Source organism: Vicia villosa, linkage group LG7 (genome assembly GCF_029867415.1).
Source record: "Vicia villosa cultivar HV-30 ecotype Madison, WI linkage group LG7, Vvil1.0, whole genome shotgun sequence".
Taxonomy (NCBI): Eukaryota; Viridiplantae; Streptophyta; class Magnoliopsida; order Fabales; family Fabaceae; genus Vicia; species Vicia villosa.
Window position 1 is genome coordinate 99,656,978 of NC_081186.1, and position 16,934 is coordinate 99,673,911.

A 16,934-nucleotide genomic window follows, 5' to 3' on the forward strand; every position below is an offset into this window, starting at 1 on the left:
ATTGATTATATGCAAGCTCTAATTGATTAGAAAGCGATATTTGCATTTATAATTTGTTAGAACACGTCTTTAATTAACTAGGTAAAGGCCAAAAACAATTTTTATAGAGATTTTTGAAGTAGAGGGAGATTTGAAAGAAATGAGACAAAATAATCCTACTAACAATATGATAACATTAAGACAAGTAATAGGAGCAAAAGCTTCATTAAAGTTAACCCCTTCGATTTGATCATAGTCTTCAGCTATAAATTGTGCCTTGTTTCTAGTAACAATCTCATTACTTTTCTTATTCAGGGGCACCTCTACATTATTCAAGTTATTGTTAACATCTTCATCCACATATTCTACTACAGGAGCCTTATTTCTTCTTGGTGCATATTCTCTTATAACCACACTTTTTAGGGTAACTTTGTTTACTTTAACTAATTGTACATTATTCCCTATGTTCTCATTACCAGCTTGATCAACATAATGACCAGTGAGATTCAAAATCTTCAGATTCATGGAAAGTTACTTCAGTTTGAACGTCATTAACCAAAACTTTTATGGATTCCATCAAGGATTTTGTGAGTTTGTTAAACACTTTAGATGTCCTGCTATTTATGGAACAACCCAGAAATATCCCTTTATCACTACTTGCCAGGTCTTCATACACACCTAACGTCACAACATATTTCTCGGCATCTTGTACAATAGCTTGAGAAGAAGACGTACATGCAGCCTTTGGATTCAACATTTGAATTACACACTTTATTGTAATGGAAGTAGCAACTATTTCATGTAAGGCCTTAAATTTCGAGATAAGAACTTTAATGAGATGTCTTTTAACAAGCCCATGCATGGGTGCGACTTCAAGAACATCTTCACCATCATCCAAATCAGGCTCTTTAAAATATGTAGTATTGTGAAGAACCATGTATGGGACATGTTTCCTAATACACGGTTTATAACTAAAATTCAACAGACTACGAGGAACACCAATTTCATCTTTAGTAAACACCATATCTGATGAGTGCTAAATTTTTGTAAATTTAAGTGTGAATAATTAGCACTCATCGGCTTAATTCATTTGCTTTTCGTCAATAAACCTCAACTTTAGTGTATATTTAGTATAGCTTACGTTATAGCATATATATTGCATTATCGTGTAAATATCATTGAGTTTATTTGTGTTTATCTAATTTTTGTAGGTATTCAAGAAATGATATTGTCATTGTTAGAAATAGCATTGAATAAGCTTTCCAACACTTTGAACCGTGCACAAATTGGAGTTACGGTTCTCAAGTTATGGCCGAAATAGTGCTGGATTTTGATGTTTGCTGCCAGGCTCGCTTATGGTGTAATTCGCTGGGTGAATCTGTCTGGGCAGAAACACATTTTAAGGGCAAAAAAAGCATTTTTTAGGTTATGGGTTGAATATTTTTTGTCCCAAATCATCAAACCCTTATTTTTTAGTTAGATTAGCTTAGAAAACAACTATGGAGCTTGCATACAGATGATTTGGGGTGAATTGATCATCGAACGATGCTGACAATTATGATGAAGTCGATGGAGATGTTGTCCATGCTATTCAAATCGATCATGAAGAAAGCATTTTGGAAAATTAACAAGTACCCAATTTATTCTTTATTCATAATATATTCATGCATGTTATAGTTTCCAAGTATTTTTACTAACAAGTATAATTATTTGAAATTATAGGTCTCTAGAGTCAAGACACCAAGAGACAAGACACCAAAACACTAAGTTACAATTATGTGATGTTATGTAATGTGTAAAATATAGATTATTTGTTCTTATAAATTGAAGGATGTTTCTTATGATACAATTGAATATGATACAATTATGTGATATTATGGATATGATACAATTAATATTATTCAGATAACTTTATCATAAATGTGAGTTTTATTTTTTGTTGTGATATGGTGAATAATAATACAAGTTAAAAAATAGGATTAATTATAAAAGCATGATAATATTTGTTAATTATGCAAATAATTTAACAACAGTTGTCATAACCATTATAATATCTCGCGCGTTTTTCAGAAAATATAAATATCAAAACAACATAGCTTAGAATCGAACCCAGGACCATTAAATTTATCACAACGGTGTTTTGGAAAACTGTTGTGATACGGGGCACACTTTCCAATTTATTACAACGGCTACTGGGATGTGATTGTAAGTATCATATATTCAACGATACTTTACATAACAACGCCTGGGTCCGCGTTGTTATAGATCTTTTTGAACCGTTGTTAACTGGGTTTTCCGTAGTAGTGATTCTTCCTTGAATATCTTGACTTTTATATCTTGGATTAAATGGAGTGAATTTGAGGCTTAGTTATTTGTGCCTTTAGCCGACCCAAAACAGTTGTCCCAAAGCTTTTTCAGGCACTGAATAAGTCGGGGAAGCATTGAGTGATTTGGCCGTCTCCAGGACGTTGTACGGTGTGAGCTAAAACAGAAATGTTTGGAGTCAGTTAAAAAAGTAGTGAACAACAAGTGTATTTAAGGTGGTTCCATCATTGAAATAGATCTGGATTATCTAACGTTCACGCTGAAATGTTAGAATGACTTTCATCCATTTCCACCGTGTGATAAATCAGACCGTTAGAATACTGCCCCGTAGTCAATTTTTCAAATCAAGAAAATTAAAGCCCAAGAAAAGAACAAAATCCATTCAAGTTTTATGTACAAGCTTGTTTCTTTTTTTTTTTATTCTGCCTCGTTGTCCCCCTTCGTCGTCGTGTTGTCACTATTGATCGTCGTTGCTGCTACTGTCAACATTCATCAAGACAAAATAAAAGCATAACCTAATTTACTATAAAATATCAAATAAGAATGGAAATAAAACCTAATTTTGAGCGGAATACAAAATAAGAAAATTTCAATTTTATACCGAACACAATTGAAAACAAAATCAATGGAATTTTCAAAGAAGAAGAAGAAGCAACAAACAAACATTTTCTCTATTTCTACTTCTTTTTCTTCTTTGCTTCACCTTTATCTTTCTTTCGAAAAACACTTCTTCATCTTCCTCTTCAGTTTAATAGGCAGAGGCAAGTTGACCATAGTGACAAGTTGATGATGGTTAAAGAATTTTTGAGTTGTGTTTTTGTCGTTACGTTTCTGTTTCTAATTTCTTTGTTGATAAAATTGGTCACGTTACTATATTTTAACGAAGCGATTTATCCCATCATAGAAAACGAGTGAAAGCCACTCTAACGTTCCTGCGTGAATGTTAGAGTATCTGGATCTCGTTAAAATGGTTCATAGACTTCTTTTAGCACGTTGAAATAGATGTTATGGCAAGTTTTTGTTAATAACACGTATTATTTAAGTCAAAATATATTTATATTTAAATCAAAACATATTTATAGGAAATTTTTTATCTGATTTTAAATGTTTTTTTTTTTTGCAAAAACTAATTACATATATTTTTTTCTACCTTAAGAAAAATCAAAGTATATATAATCTAATATGGATAAGATCAACAAACAGAAATGACTATTTTATTAAATTTTAATTAAAAAGTTATTATAAATGATAAATTTCTATCTTTAGATCATTTTTAGAGGTTCACATTGGATTCGCTTTAAATTGTAATGGTTTCCAAATTCAAGTCATTATAAAACTTGATAGTTATACTCAATGATATGAAAATATTTCATAAAAATATAAATTAAAGAAAATAGTTTTATAATATGAAGAGAGATATTCTTTTTCCAATAATAAATAAAGAAGAGTTATTTCAAATTTTAATTATTAATTTTTATTAATTTAACGACTTTAATTAATTATTTAATTTAATTATTTTTAAAAATATTTTTTTATTTAAAAAATTAATTAAAATCATTAAATTAATAAAAAAAATTAAGAATTAATATTTAGACTGCACTTACTCTTAATCTTATAATATATAATATAGTACTCACACGATTTTTTATAAGATGAAAGTTGTTTCTATCCAAACATGTATGAAATGACAACAATCATTTTTTAATAAAATTTAAAATGAAACAATTGAATGAAATTATATATCACTAATAGCAAAAATATTTATTTATATTCATATATTAAGATAAATTAATTGCACCGTTAATTACTCCACTATGTTGTTTATTTACTCGTCACATTTATAAAATTGAGGCTTTTTCCACTGGATACAATATGAACAATATTGTTACAAGTAATTTGCTCCAAACTATTACCTGTTACAATTTCAGAATCTGAAAAAAATACACAGAGCTGCAAAATCATGACAGTGATATTAAGCTTTCAATAACATTCCACATTGTTGATTCTCTGTTCCAACAATGAACAAAATTAGATAACAAACTTAAAGACATTATCAAACATATTTTTGCATGTTTGCAACAAACCATAACAATCAGCAAAGTAAATGAATCAACACCTATTATCATCATCATGAATTTTTTTTAAAAATTATTATCGATATTGATATGTCTGTATAGACATCGTGTTTTCAGGATCGGCATCATGTTTTTAGTATTCGTATTTCATAGATTAACACCATAAAGTTGAATTCAAATCTAATAGGTAAAAGTGTCATACATCTCAAGGATTCTAATGAAATCACAATCATGCCGATCTCATTGAAACACACTATTACAGCTCTCATTGAATTAAATCAATAATCGAGATAAGATAAATCAAATGTGTAATCTAAACGATTTGATCTCGAATCAATAATCACAAATACTTATCTCTGGAAGGCTACTCTATTAGCCAAGAAATTAATTTGTAACAATAACACTTTTTTATATTATTATTATTATTATCCATTAATCATACTAATACAATTAATTTGGACCTCAATGTTAATGCTACTATAATACAAATTCAAATTTTTTGTGTTTAGAATGTACATTACAATACATTGAAATAACTCATACAAGCAAATAAAAAAATAATTACCACGGTAAAATTCCATCAAAGGTAAATAAAATCAACGTTTGTGATTATGAGCAACTTTTCCCAGATCAACAAGCTTCTTTGATCGATTGGCACACATTGAGGCTGCAGTGGATATATGCTGCACCCCACCCACACCCAATTCCTGCGAAAACCCCTTATGGTTATGGTTGCTCCAGTTCCGGTTCGGACTCGCCCGAACCATCGGACTCAAACACAACGCCATGCTCGCTAAGCTTTTTCCGGCGTAACCTAGCCGTGACCGCCGTGTGGTAACCGCCGTCGTCTTATTTCTATACGGCGAAGATTCCAACGAGGTTCCTAATTCCGATTGATCCCGTCCTTCGAAATTTTCCTTATCAACCGGTGTTGCTCCCCGATTCATTTCACGGCACCTCCGTTGATCGCTGACGCGGTTGTTCTGCCGTCGGACAGGGAGAATCGCCGATAGCCACGTCAACGAACGAGGAGAAACTGAAGACGACGGTTCACACGATTCTCCAGAGGAATTCTCCGTCTTACTAGATCTCGGACGGTACAAATCTGACAGAATCCAGAATTTCCTTATCCTCCTCTTCGAAGATTGCGTCGTTGCTCCGTCGCACGCGGCGGATAATCCACGATCACCTTGCGGTGTACTACGAAACAAAACCTCCCGCCGGCGATCATCTGATTTCCGGTGTGCAACGTACGGAGAAACCGACCTTGGAAAAATCGGCTCCAACGACGGAAGTTTTGGTTCCGAGACAGAGACACGCGACGGTTGCGCCTGACTCTCGACGATTTTCAGGAGGCGCTCACGGAGGCAAGAGGCGCAAACGCCGACGGTGCTGGAAATATCCGGCAAGTGTTTCTTACACCTCATTTCTCTTCTATGTTCCTCTATACGACACCGTTTTTTGCGTTCTATGCGACACCGTTTTAGGCTTTATAATTTTTTTTTTCTTCTTTGATTGTGTTGTGTTAACAACTAGAGGATATGAAAATGATGGAGAATTCAAAGAGAAGATTTTGTCCTTTTGTTGAATGAGTGTTAATTTCAATTTGAAATTAACTAATGATTAGATTAAGAGAAAGCAAGATTATAAAGAAAGGGTCAATGTTAGTTAATTGGGTTTTAGGGATAAAGATGGAGAAACAGCTCTATTAACAAGTTGTATACAGAAAATGATTTGTTGGATTATAACTTCCCCGTGAGGTGTATTTTAATTTTAGTCCATTAATTTTTAATAATCAGTTAATTAATCTACCTTTTTTTAATTAACTAAATGTTTATTTATGATCTCAAAAAAACCATAATTAGTTAATTAATAAAAATTGGAAGAATAAAAACTGAATCAGCCCATTGTTTGTTAAACTCATAAATACTTATTTATATAATAAATTAATTTTTGTTTCTAAAAAAAGTATAATTTTGTAAATTACTATAAATAATTTTTTTTTAATTCATGATGTATCTAATCTATATTAATTGTTAAATAAAATAAAATGGTCAAATTGGAAGAACAAAAACTGAATCCAAACTCATAAATACTTATTTATATAATAAAAAATAATTGTTGTTTCTAGAAAAAAGTATAATTTTGTAAATTACTATAATTCAAATTGTTTTTTCAAATTGATGATATATCTAATCTATATTAATTGTTAAATAAAGTACAATGGTCAAATTTATTTGTAAATAGAAATAAGAAGGTATGTATATCATTTCATAAAATAATGAAGAAGGAAAAGTATATTCATTAAATATAAATTAATACTAAATAAATACATGGATATTTGGATATGAAGGAAATATAATTATATTTTTTAAAAGAAGAAATATATTATTATGTCGGTAATTATATTTACAATTTCACATGTTCTTTTGCTTTTCTTTTGGTCAATACCACCTTTTAATAAATGAATAGCCAAAGTTAAAAAAATGTACTCTACCAATCCTAAATTCTAATACAATATTAATATTTTTCTTTAAATTTCTATTATTTATTAAATTTTTTTCCTCAATTCTCTTAATTTCTCTTCCATAGAACAATACAATAAAATTATATAATTATTGTTATTTATAAAAAAATTACGTTATATTTTAATTGGTGTGACATGACTCAACTTTCGAATAATTTGTGATAATTTGTGAAGAAGAGAGTATATTTTTTATTTTAATTACTTATTAGTCTCTTTGTTCCAAAAAAAAGTAGAGGTAAATATTCACAAGAAATTAAATAAAAAACATATAAAAGATAAAATACAGCTATTTTCCTATATAATACATTGTTTTTACTGAAAAAAATTAAATTGAAAATAATAACAAAATATTAAGTAGAAAATAATTTCAAAATTATTAATATTTATAATTTTTTTTGTAAAATTAATTGTTTTAATTTTTTTATAAATAAATAAATAATTTTGAAAAATATAATATCTTATTATTTATACAAACCAGGGAAAAAGAGATGTAACGATTTAAATAAATTTAAAATATTAAAAAAGTAATGATTTGTGGGAGTGTTGACTTTCAATTGCAATCATATAATATGAGATAATATAATTATAATTATTAAATGATGTTGATGTTTCTTTCTTTTATTTTTTTGCAAGAGTTTTTTTGACCAGGTTGATGTTTTTTTTCACCCAAAAAAAGTTACTTATTGAAAAGCAAGTGTTTCAACTTTCAAGATCAACTTATTTTTTAGAAAAATTATTTATCACAATACTTTTAACATAGATAATTGACTACATCCTTTTAACATAGGGAATTTGTTTTTTTCTGTTCCTACACTTATTCCATGATCATCTTTCTTTAAATTATAACATTAACATGCTATGCATATCTTATTTGAGAGAAAATGGATCATGATAGCATAAAATATTTTTATACTGTCAAATAATTACCACCATATATTCAATTAAAATGTTTTTTTATTTAAATTTTTTTAATGATATGAGATATTAATGATTTTTTATTAGATGACAGTGTAAAGTTATTTTACACTCTCTAGTGCACTACCTTTTAACTCCTTATTTTAATAAAAATGAGATCATTCAAATGACACACTCTTTGAAATTAAGAACTTCTTGTAAACTAATATAAGATCACTAGAAGACTTTGGCTCAATTTTTTACCGGTAAGATTAGGCAATATCTCTGTTGGGAAACAAACTTATTTCTTATGAAAAGAATTATGATAGGCCTCTTGTAAGAAAAAAAATAACTCCAACTTTGTCAATCTTTAAGAGGTGACAGTGCCTCTTATTCCATTTAAGAGACATTAATCTTGCAAATTCCTGTTTCCAAGTCTTATAAACTTAACCTCATCAATTATTCGATGATTATATGCAGATGAGGAAAAAAAATGATTTTCATAAAATTACAACAATTGTTAATGCTAAAAAATGTGGAGTGTTTTTCCATTCATGGTTGCGGAGGAACTTGAAAAAAAAATCATGTAGGAAATACCCGCAGCTGCTCAAGACCAAGACCAAGACCAAGACCAAGAGGCGATATTGTCTTAAGTGTTACATCCTTGTGGTATAATAGCTTCTTTGCTTGTACCTTGAGATGAACGGCTCACTCCAAGTTCAAAACTCAAATATTAGATAATTTAACGTGTAATATTGATGGGCCAACAACCACATTGATATTCTCAAATAAACAATTATATATAGGATGAAACATATGTTTGGAGAAAATCACAAATTCAACGAAAAAATTCAACAAGACAAACGCTTCCAAATCTCAAATATCACATGTAACTTAGAGACAATCAACGAAAAAAACATTAAACGGTTAGAATAATAATGCAAGTGTTAGAGACTTGAACATTTATAAGTGCGAGAATTCACTCACCTATCACCTAAAGGTTTTAGGTGGACAAGTGGCGTGTGTCTCAAATATAAAATGCTCCATCGTTGACCCCCGATTGTTGCCTCTAACAGTGGTATCATGAGCATTTGGTTCGAGAAAGGGACCAGCTAACTTGTATTGAAAAAAAGCTCAGGAAGTGGTGTTCCATTGCAAGGTGTCAACGGCGGTACAAGTGATGTCCCGTTGGAAGGTGCCAACGACGGTACAAATGTGAGGAGAAACATTGTGGACTCACACTCGAGGTGTCCCGTTGAAATTGTTAGAATAATAATGGGACCGACTCACTTGTATCGAAAAGCCCAGGAAATGGTGTCCCGTTGCAAGGTGTCAACGACGGTACAAGTGTGAGGAGAAGCATTGTGGACTCACACTTGAGGTGTCCCGTTGAAATTGTTAGAATAATAATGCAAGTGTGAGTAAGTGGGGAAATAGTCCCACATTGGATAGGAAACTAGGAGTAAAAAACCACGGAACCCGTAGCCACTTAAAGTCTCCACTATAATCACAATGGGTACAAACAAAGTTATCTCTAATACTAGTTAGAGGTATATATCAACATCATCAAGATTTGCAATCAATCTTGGAATACAACAAGAATCAAAAGAGACAAAACAACTCAAAAACACCTAGATATTTTGACCTCAAAGATGGACTCGACAGACCGACTTAGAAAGCTCCGAATCCAATCACCATCGTTCAGAATGTGCTCTTATAAGTCATGAATGTTGTGTCAAAATTTCATGACTGACCGACCGTTGGATTTTGCATAAGCTTCAAATTTCTGGGACTAATTTGTGCAGAATTGGGGCTGCGGAATTTCACTCTTCTCTAAGTTTTCTTGTTGTTTCTTTCATACTATGAATGAATAACCTTATTTTCTTTGTTGGGTGATAACAAAGGCTTACACACACATGAGCCACTAACCCACATCTAATTAGGTCTCTCCAAATAGGAGAGAAAGCCTAACAAACTCCCCTGACTGACTAGTTGGAGGGCAACACCAATCCGACTACCGTGCAACAAAACTCAAACTTCCCCTAGGCACCTTCGTCAGTATATTCAAACCATTGTCATCGGTGTGAATATTTCTCAAGCTCCATGAACTTGGAATCTAATGCATTATGAATCCAATAATAATGAACATCAATATGCTTCGACCTCGAGTGAAAGGAGGAATTCTTCGATAAGTGAAATTACATTTTGATTATCACAAAACAAGACATACTTTTATTGTTTCACGCCAAGTTCCATTATAAATTTCCTCAATCATAACAACTTTTTTGACGCTTACACGACGACTATAAACTCGGCTTTGGTAGTAGAGAGTGCAACACGTTTTTGCAATTTTGATTGACAAGCACGACTCCCTAGCAAAAATCAACGTATATCCCGAAGTATATTTTCGATCATCCAAGCTTCTGGCCAAATCCAAATCTGTATATCCAACCAACATAGGCTTCTTGCATCCCAAAGTTAGTCTCAAATTCGAAGTGCCACGCAAATATCTCATCGCCCACTTCACGACCTCCCAATTATCTTTTCCCGGATTTGAGAGATAACGACTCACCATTCCCACATCATGAGCAATATCGGGTCTTGTGAAAACCATAGCATACATCAAAATCCCAACGAACGATGAATACAGAATATTCTTCATACTCAACTTTTCTTCATCCGTAGATGGACATAGTTTATGACTAAGCTTGAATTGAGAAGCAAGTCGAATGCTCACCGCTTTAGCCTTATCCATACTATAACTTCGAAGGAATTTCTCCCATATTTTTATTATGACAAGTACAACTTCTTCTCATTTCGATCTCGGACAGTTTTAATACCAAGAATTTTCCAAGCCTCTCCTAAATCCTTCATAGCAAAAAATTCACTCAAAGTATTCTTCAACTCTTTAATTCTTAAAATATCTTTTCCAACCATTAGCATATCATCAACATAAAGTAAGATAATAATGAAATCACCTTCAGAGAAATTTTGGAAAAACCCACAATGATCTACCTTGGTCATCTTGTACCCATGTTCAATCATCACTGAGTTGAACTTTTGATACCATTGGTGAGGTGCTTGTTTCAAACCATAAAGACTTTTTTTACAAATTTGCAAACATAGTCTTCTTTGCCCTTCTCTAGGAATCCATCTGGTTGCTCCATGTAAATTTCTTCATGTAGATCACCGTGAAGGAAATTCGTCTTCACGTCCATTTGCTCTACTTCTAAATCAAGACTAGCGGCTAGCACAAGAATCACTCGAATAGATTGCATTTTCACAACTAGAGCAAAATTTTTGCCAAAATCAACACCTTCCCCTTGTTTAAAACCTTTTACCACCAAAGGAGCCTTGTATCTTCTTTGAGATGTACACTCATCTTGCTTAATCCAATAAACCCATTGGTTGCTAAACACTTTCAACCGATTGATCAACCTCATTTTCAACAACGTCTTTCGTAGCACCTACATCAACAATATCATTAGGATTTAAAACATTATCAACATTCAAATCCATACCTTGATTTTCAATTGGAACATCTTCGAAAGTGATAGGGGTAGGAGCAATAGTAGTTGAGTTCGTATCAACCATTTCTTCGTCTTCAAAAATAAGATCTTTATTCTCAACTTTGTCGATGTCCTGAATAGTATAATCCTCCATAAATACGACATCACGACTACAAATAAGCTTTTAAACCTGATCAAAGGACCGATACCCAAACTCATCAAGTCCATACCCAACAAACACACATTTCTTTAACTTCTCATCCAATTTCGACATCTCATCCTTTGTAATATGCACATAAGCCATGCACTCAAACACCTAAAGATGGTCGCAAGTAACATCTTTACCACTCCAAACATGATTTGGAATATCAAACTTCAACGAGACACATGGAGTGAGGTTTAAAAGATGTACAATCGCGCTCAATACTTCTCCCCGAAAGTATTTTGGCAACTTTGATTGAGAAAATAAACATCTCACCCTTTCCACCAAAGTTCTATTCATTCTTTCGGCTAACCCATTCAATTGTTGTGTCTTTGGATGAAACTTCTGATGACGTATACCTTCATATTGACAATACTTGTCAAAATTTCCTATATACTCTCCACCATTATCGGTTCGAATACAGTTGAGCTTTTTCCTTGTTTCTCTTTCAACCGATGCTTGAAAGGAATTGAAGGTATCCAACACTTGATCTTTCTCCTTCAAGGTATAAGCCCATGTTTTCCGAGAATAGTCATCAATGAAAGTCAAATAGTAATATGCATCACCAAGTGATCGTGTCTTTATTGGACCACACACATCAGAATGTAATAAGTCCAACACTTTCGATTTCCTCTTTGGTTTGGATGACATAAATGAAACTCACTTTTGCTTACCCGTCAAGAAATGTGAACACTTTATCAACTTTACATTGGAAACACCATACAACACATTCTTCTTAGCCAAAATACTTAAACCTTTTTCACTCATATGATCCAAACGCTTATGCCATAATTCAAATGAGCTATCATTGTCACAAGTGTTGATGTAACACTTCAAAACCCCAAGTTGGACGACATACAAGTTCGAATTCCTTTTTTCCTGTAGCAACCAGCATTGAGCCTTTCTTTAACTTTCATTCATTGCCCGAAAAATAATTATCATATCCTTCATTATCCAACTTTCCAACGGACAAAAGATTGAATCAAAGTTCCGGAATGTGTTTCACACCTTTGAGAACTAGAGTAGTCCCATTGCTAGTTTTGACACAAATATCTCCCTTCTGATGACATTAGCTTGCCCATTTTTTCCATTACAAACAACCCCAAAGTCACTGATCTCGTAAGTTGAAAAAAGATCACGTGTTGAGGCTGCATGAGTAGAAGCACCACTATCAACAACCCAATCCATCTCATCACATGATAGATTGACATTCTTTACACAACTATCACAAATAATAAAGAATTAATCAACAATAGCAACATCTTTATTATTTTTACCCTCCTTTTTTTTCGTTGTTGTAGTTCTTCTTCTTGTTTTTCCTTTTCAACTTACAACAATACCTCTTTATGTGTCCCTTTTCTCCACAATGATGACACTCAATATGAGAGAATTTATTAGAGCCTCCTTGTTATTTACCACGTGAAGTACCGCGTTTGCTTGAACCTCTACTTTGATGTCTTCCCTTTAATTCAGTAACTAACACCTCGGAATGGAAAGTAGAACCTTGTGACTTACACCTCAACTCCTCATTTAACATACTACTTTTAGCCAAGTCCATTGAGATGGTACTGTTGCACCCCAAAATTTGCCTTCTTTATTTGAGCTATAAGTTATTAACGACGTTTATTTCGTCATTCAAAAATTGAAGAAAAAACAATAAAGAGTTCTTGTGGTTCTAAGGAAGTGTGACGTGAAGAATGGTTTAAACAATGGGAATACGAGAAAATTTGCAAGTCCTATTTGGAAAGTCATATGAGCTGAATTCTCGCGTGGCCCGACTGTTTCGACAATATCTATAACTTTCGTGTTCGGCTCGGAAGCCAGTTATTTGAGGAAAGTGGTCGAATTGGCAAATTACTTGGATTTTTATAGAGAAAAAAGGTACTGAATATAGGGTTTCGGATCTCAGAAAATTCATATCTCATAATCCGCTAGTCAGATTCGCTCAAAAATTTAACTGGAGCTCCGTGCCATTATTACCAAGATTTCATATGTTCGGACCATCGACCAATTATGCACTGAAAATTCCCAGCATTTTGAAGATCGTCGTAATCTTTCGGTAAAAGGTTTGTTTTCTAGTATACCGAGGGATAAGCAAGACTCTGTGTTCTTGAGTTTGCGTTACTGGTAACTCAAATCCCTAAAGCACTCACAAATCCCTGTCGGGTCCACAAGTTCCGTGATGTTACATCAACTAGTCATCAAATCGGGCAGTGATCAATCCTAATAAGTACGGTCTTCCAAAGCAAGGGGATGAGAGCGTCAAGGTTATAAAAGTGATAGCGGGATCGAAACCAATGGATATCCGTTTCACATTGCCATTTATCTTGTATTCAACAACGTGCAGTTACCTTTTACTAGGAATTTCTTCTTAAATGTGTTCGCCTTTCTTCGGGCATTTTCATATCAATTAATAAAGATCTTTTCATCTTAAAAAGTTGTTTTCTTTTACTATTTTGTTTGCATAAAACGTCGTGAGTTTGTTTTAAACTTTGCATATAAAAACTGCATTGCTTTTACAATACATCATTAGAAATGATAAAACCTTTGAATTTACTTCGAAGTTTTGTGTAACTACGATGGCAAGCAGAGATGTTATGCTATGTCTTGGGGCATTTTCATCGGTTTACTTTGCAGGTACATCCTTTCAAGTGCATCATATCAGCGTATTGGCGGATCTAGCCAAGTGAGAGATTCTCATTCCCCAGCTGAGTACATCCAGATGAGATTTTCTTCGTCCCAAGATCCTCATCTTCTCACCAGAGCGCATCTTAATGCCATTTCCGTGTTTCAGAAGCCTTATTCCCCGGTGGAATGTCTTCTCCCCAGTTGAATCATGATTAAAAATTCATAACTTCTTCAATTTTTATCGTATAAAGTCCATTCCAGTGGCATTTTCTCGGAAATTTCGTTAGCTTCGATTCTTTGTCACACATGCTTGTTCAGATTTTGAGCCGAAGATGGAGTTTTAACGAATTCTTTGAGCGGTGCTCACAAAATTATGCACGGTCGCGCCAGATGAATCGGCGTTTCTCGTCATTCAAACGCGCGTAATATCAAGAAGATTGTTCAGAAGATGGTTGTGACTTATAAGGACTGACACGAAATGCTCCCATTTTATTTGCATAGGTACCGTACTTCAGTTCGCACTTCAACCTGGGAAACTTCCTTCTCCTTGATATATGGCATGGAAGTTGTGCTCCCTTTAGAGGTTGAGATTCCCTCCCTGAGAATTTTAATAGAAGCCAATTTATTAGAGGTTGAATGGTGTTAGACCAGATATGACCATCCGAATCTAATAGAAGAAAAGAGAATGACCGCTTTGTGTCATGGTCAGCTATACCAAGAAAGAATGAAAAGAGCGTTTTGACAAAAAGGTTAGACCTCTAAGATTCGAAGAAGGTGATCTCGTGCTCTAAAAGATACTATCTTTCCAACTAGATCCCAGGGACATATGGACTCCCCATTACGAAGGCTCGTATGTTGTTAAGAGAGCCTTCTCTGGTGGTGCTATGACTCTTATAACTATGGATGGTCAAGAAATACTTCGCCTAAAATAAAAAGAAAAGCTCAAAAATTTGAAAACCCGAAAGGGAGACTAAGTAAAAAAATGAGCATCTCGATGGATTGAAAACCTGAAAGGGCGGTTCAAAAAAAAATTGAGACATGAAAAGAAAGTTATCATCCTAATAGATTGAAAACCAGCAAAGGCATTCTATGCAAAAGTTGGGGATTATGGAAAGCAAACCAAATCTGGTATGACCTAATCATCTTGAAGAAATGCCTTCCGAAGACTTTCAACCAACGATAGTATGCATCCGATATTAAAAGTTGTTAGGGAGAAAAGTGATCATTGTATCTTAATGTAACATTTCCCTTTTAAGTTACCATTTTATGACTTTATAATACTCCATGGAGTCACACCATTCGCGAACTACCATTCTATCTATAAAATTTGAGCCTTATTCAATTGTTGGAATTCTTATCTCATTATTCTATCCTGCAAGATTACTTTTAAATTAATGTCTGAAACAAAGTTAATATCATACTTTCAAAATAAAAAATGACAAGATGTTTTCTTAGATTCATGAATATAAGAGGAAATGTTGACTTTTATCCCAAGGAGAGTTAAACCTTGAAACTTGAAACCAAGCATTGATGAGTGGTATCACCTGTGGAGAAGCTAAGTCCTAATACGAGCTTCTCTGGCTAAGTACGAGTTTTCTTCTTGCAATGTACCTTTTCAACGAGTTTTCTTCTCAGAATGAATTCAATTGATATTGAAGATTGATTTCAGAGTGCTCTCTCCCTCAATAAGGTTTAGACCTTTACAGAAGATTCTTCTGATGATTGGATAAGTGATTGGATGTACTCTGGTGTTATTGTATCATACATGGTGTTGTCACGTATATTAATTTACGTGTCTGTTTTTGTTAGCATATGCATAACATTCATTCATCCATTCATATTTTCTCTATACATGCACATTTGTATTCTCTTGATACGTAGGAAACCACATATTTGGTCAGACTTATCCCCCAAGTGATGTCTTTGCTCCCTCCATTAAAGCGTCAACTTTAGGCAAAAAGACCTATATCCTTGTATTTCCCAATGAATTTTTTTTTTCATGGGAAGACTTTTTTTTTAGCTTCTTCATCCATCTCTGGGTAGGATAAACCCCTAACTGAGTTTAATTTTCATTGGAAAATGTCTTGCTTGGATGTCTCTTCATCCATCTTCTGCGGGGATTTCCTTAAAATTCTTTAAACATCGTATCTATATCCTTGAGATAGGACGTTCTAAAATTGAGACTAATTTTTATGGAAATAAATATTTATGAGTGTTCTTTATTTTATTATTAATAGATTTGAATTATTTTTTTTAGACATCATCATAAGGAGGAAGGGAGAGAGAGAATTTTTTTTTTAGAGAAGCAAAAAGCAAAAAAGAGAGAGTTACTATTAATTAGTTCAATTGAAAAAGAAAAAAAAGAAAGAAAGATTCAATTTCACCTATAAAAAGGGAGGACCTTCTAAAAGAGAGGAAAAATCTGCAAAGTAAACTCCACACCAAGTCTTACTCAATAATCATCTGATAGGGTTTTCAATAACCAACATAAATTCCAGCCATCTTTAGTAACTTTTTTTCTCAACTCTATGAAGCAAAATCAAGCTCCCTCAGGAACAACAATGTCTCTTCAACAAAACATCCATGTCAGGGACCTGAAAATGCTTGACGAAGTCCTCCCCACCATGCTCCAACTACTTTTGGCAGTTATAGCTTTTGTTTGTGTAGAATTCATATCAAATACTGATATTGCAAACTTTGTTGTGAGTCACACATTTTCCATGAGAATGTTCCTTATCGTTACACAATCATTGTTTCTGATGTCCATGCTTGACACCATCTTACTACAACCTCCT

General features: G+C 33.2%; 1 protein-coding gene across 1 annotated transcript; it reads right to left on the reverse strand.

Moving 5' to 3' along the window:
• Positions 1–4,115: 4,115 nt before the first annotated feature.
• LOC131618005 (uncharacterized) lies at positions 4,116–6,065 on the reverse strand. Its single transcript, XM_058889276.1, has 2 exons — positions 4,945–6,065; positions 4,116–4,311 (listed from the first exon to the last, which is right to left on the reverse strand). Exon 1 carries the CDS (start codon positions 5,804–5,806, stop codon positions 4,976–4,978), a length of 831 nt encoding a protein of 276 aa, XP_058745259.1. The 5' UTR covers positions 5,807–6,065; the 3' UTR covers positions 4,116–4,311; positions 4,945–4,975.
• Positions 6,066–16,934: the final 10,869 nt, after the last annotated feature.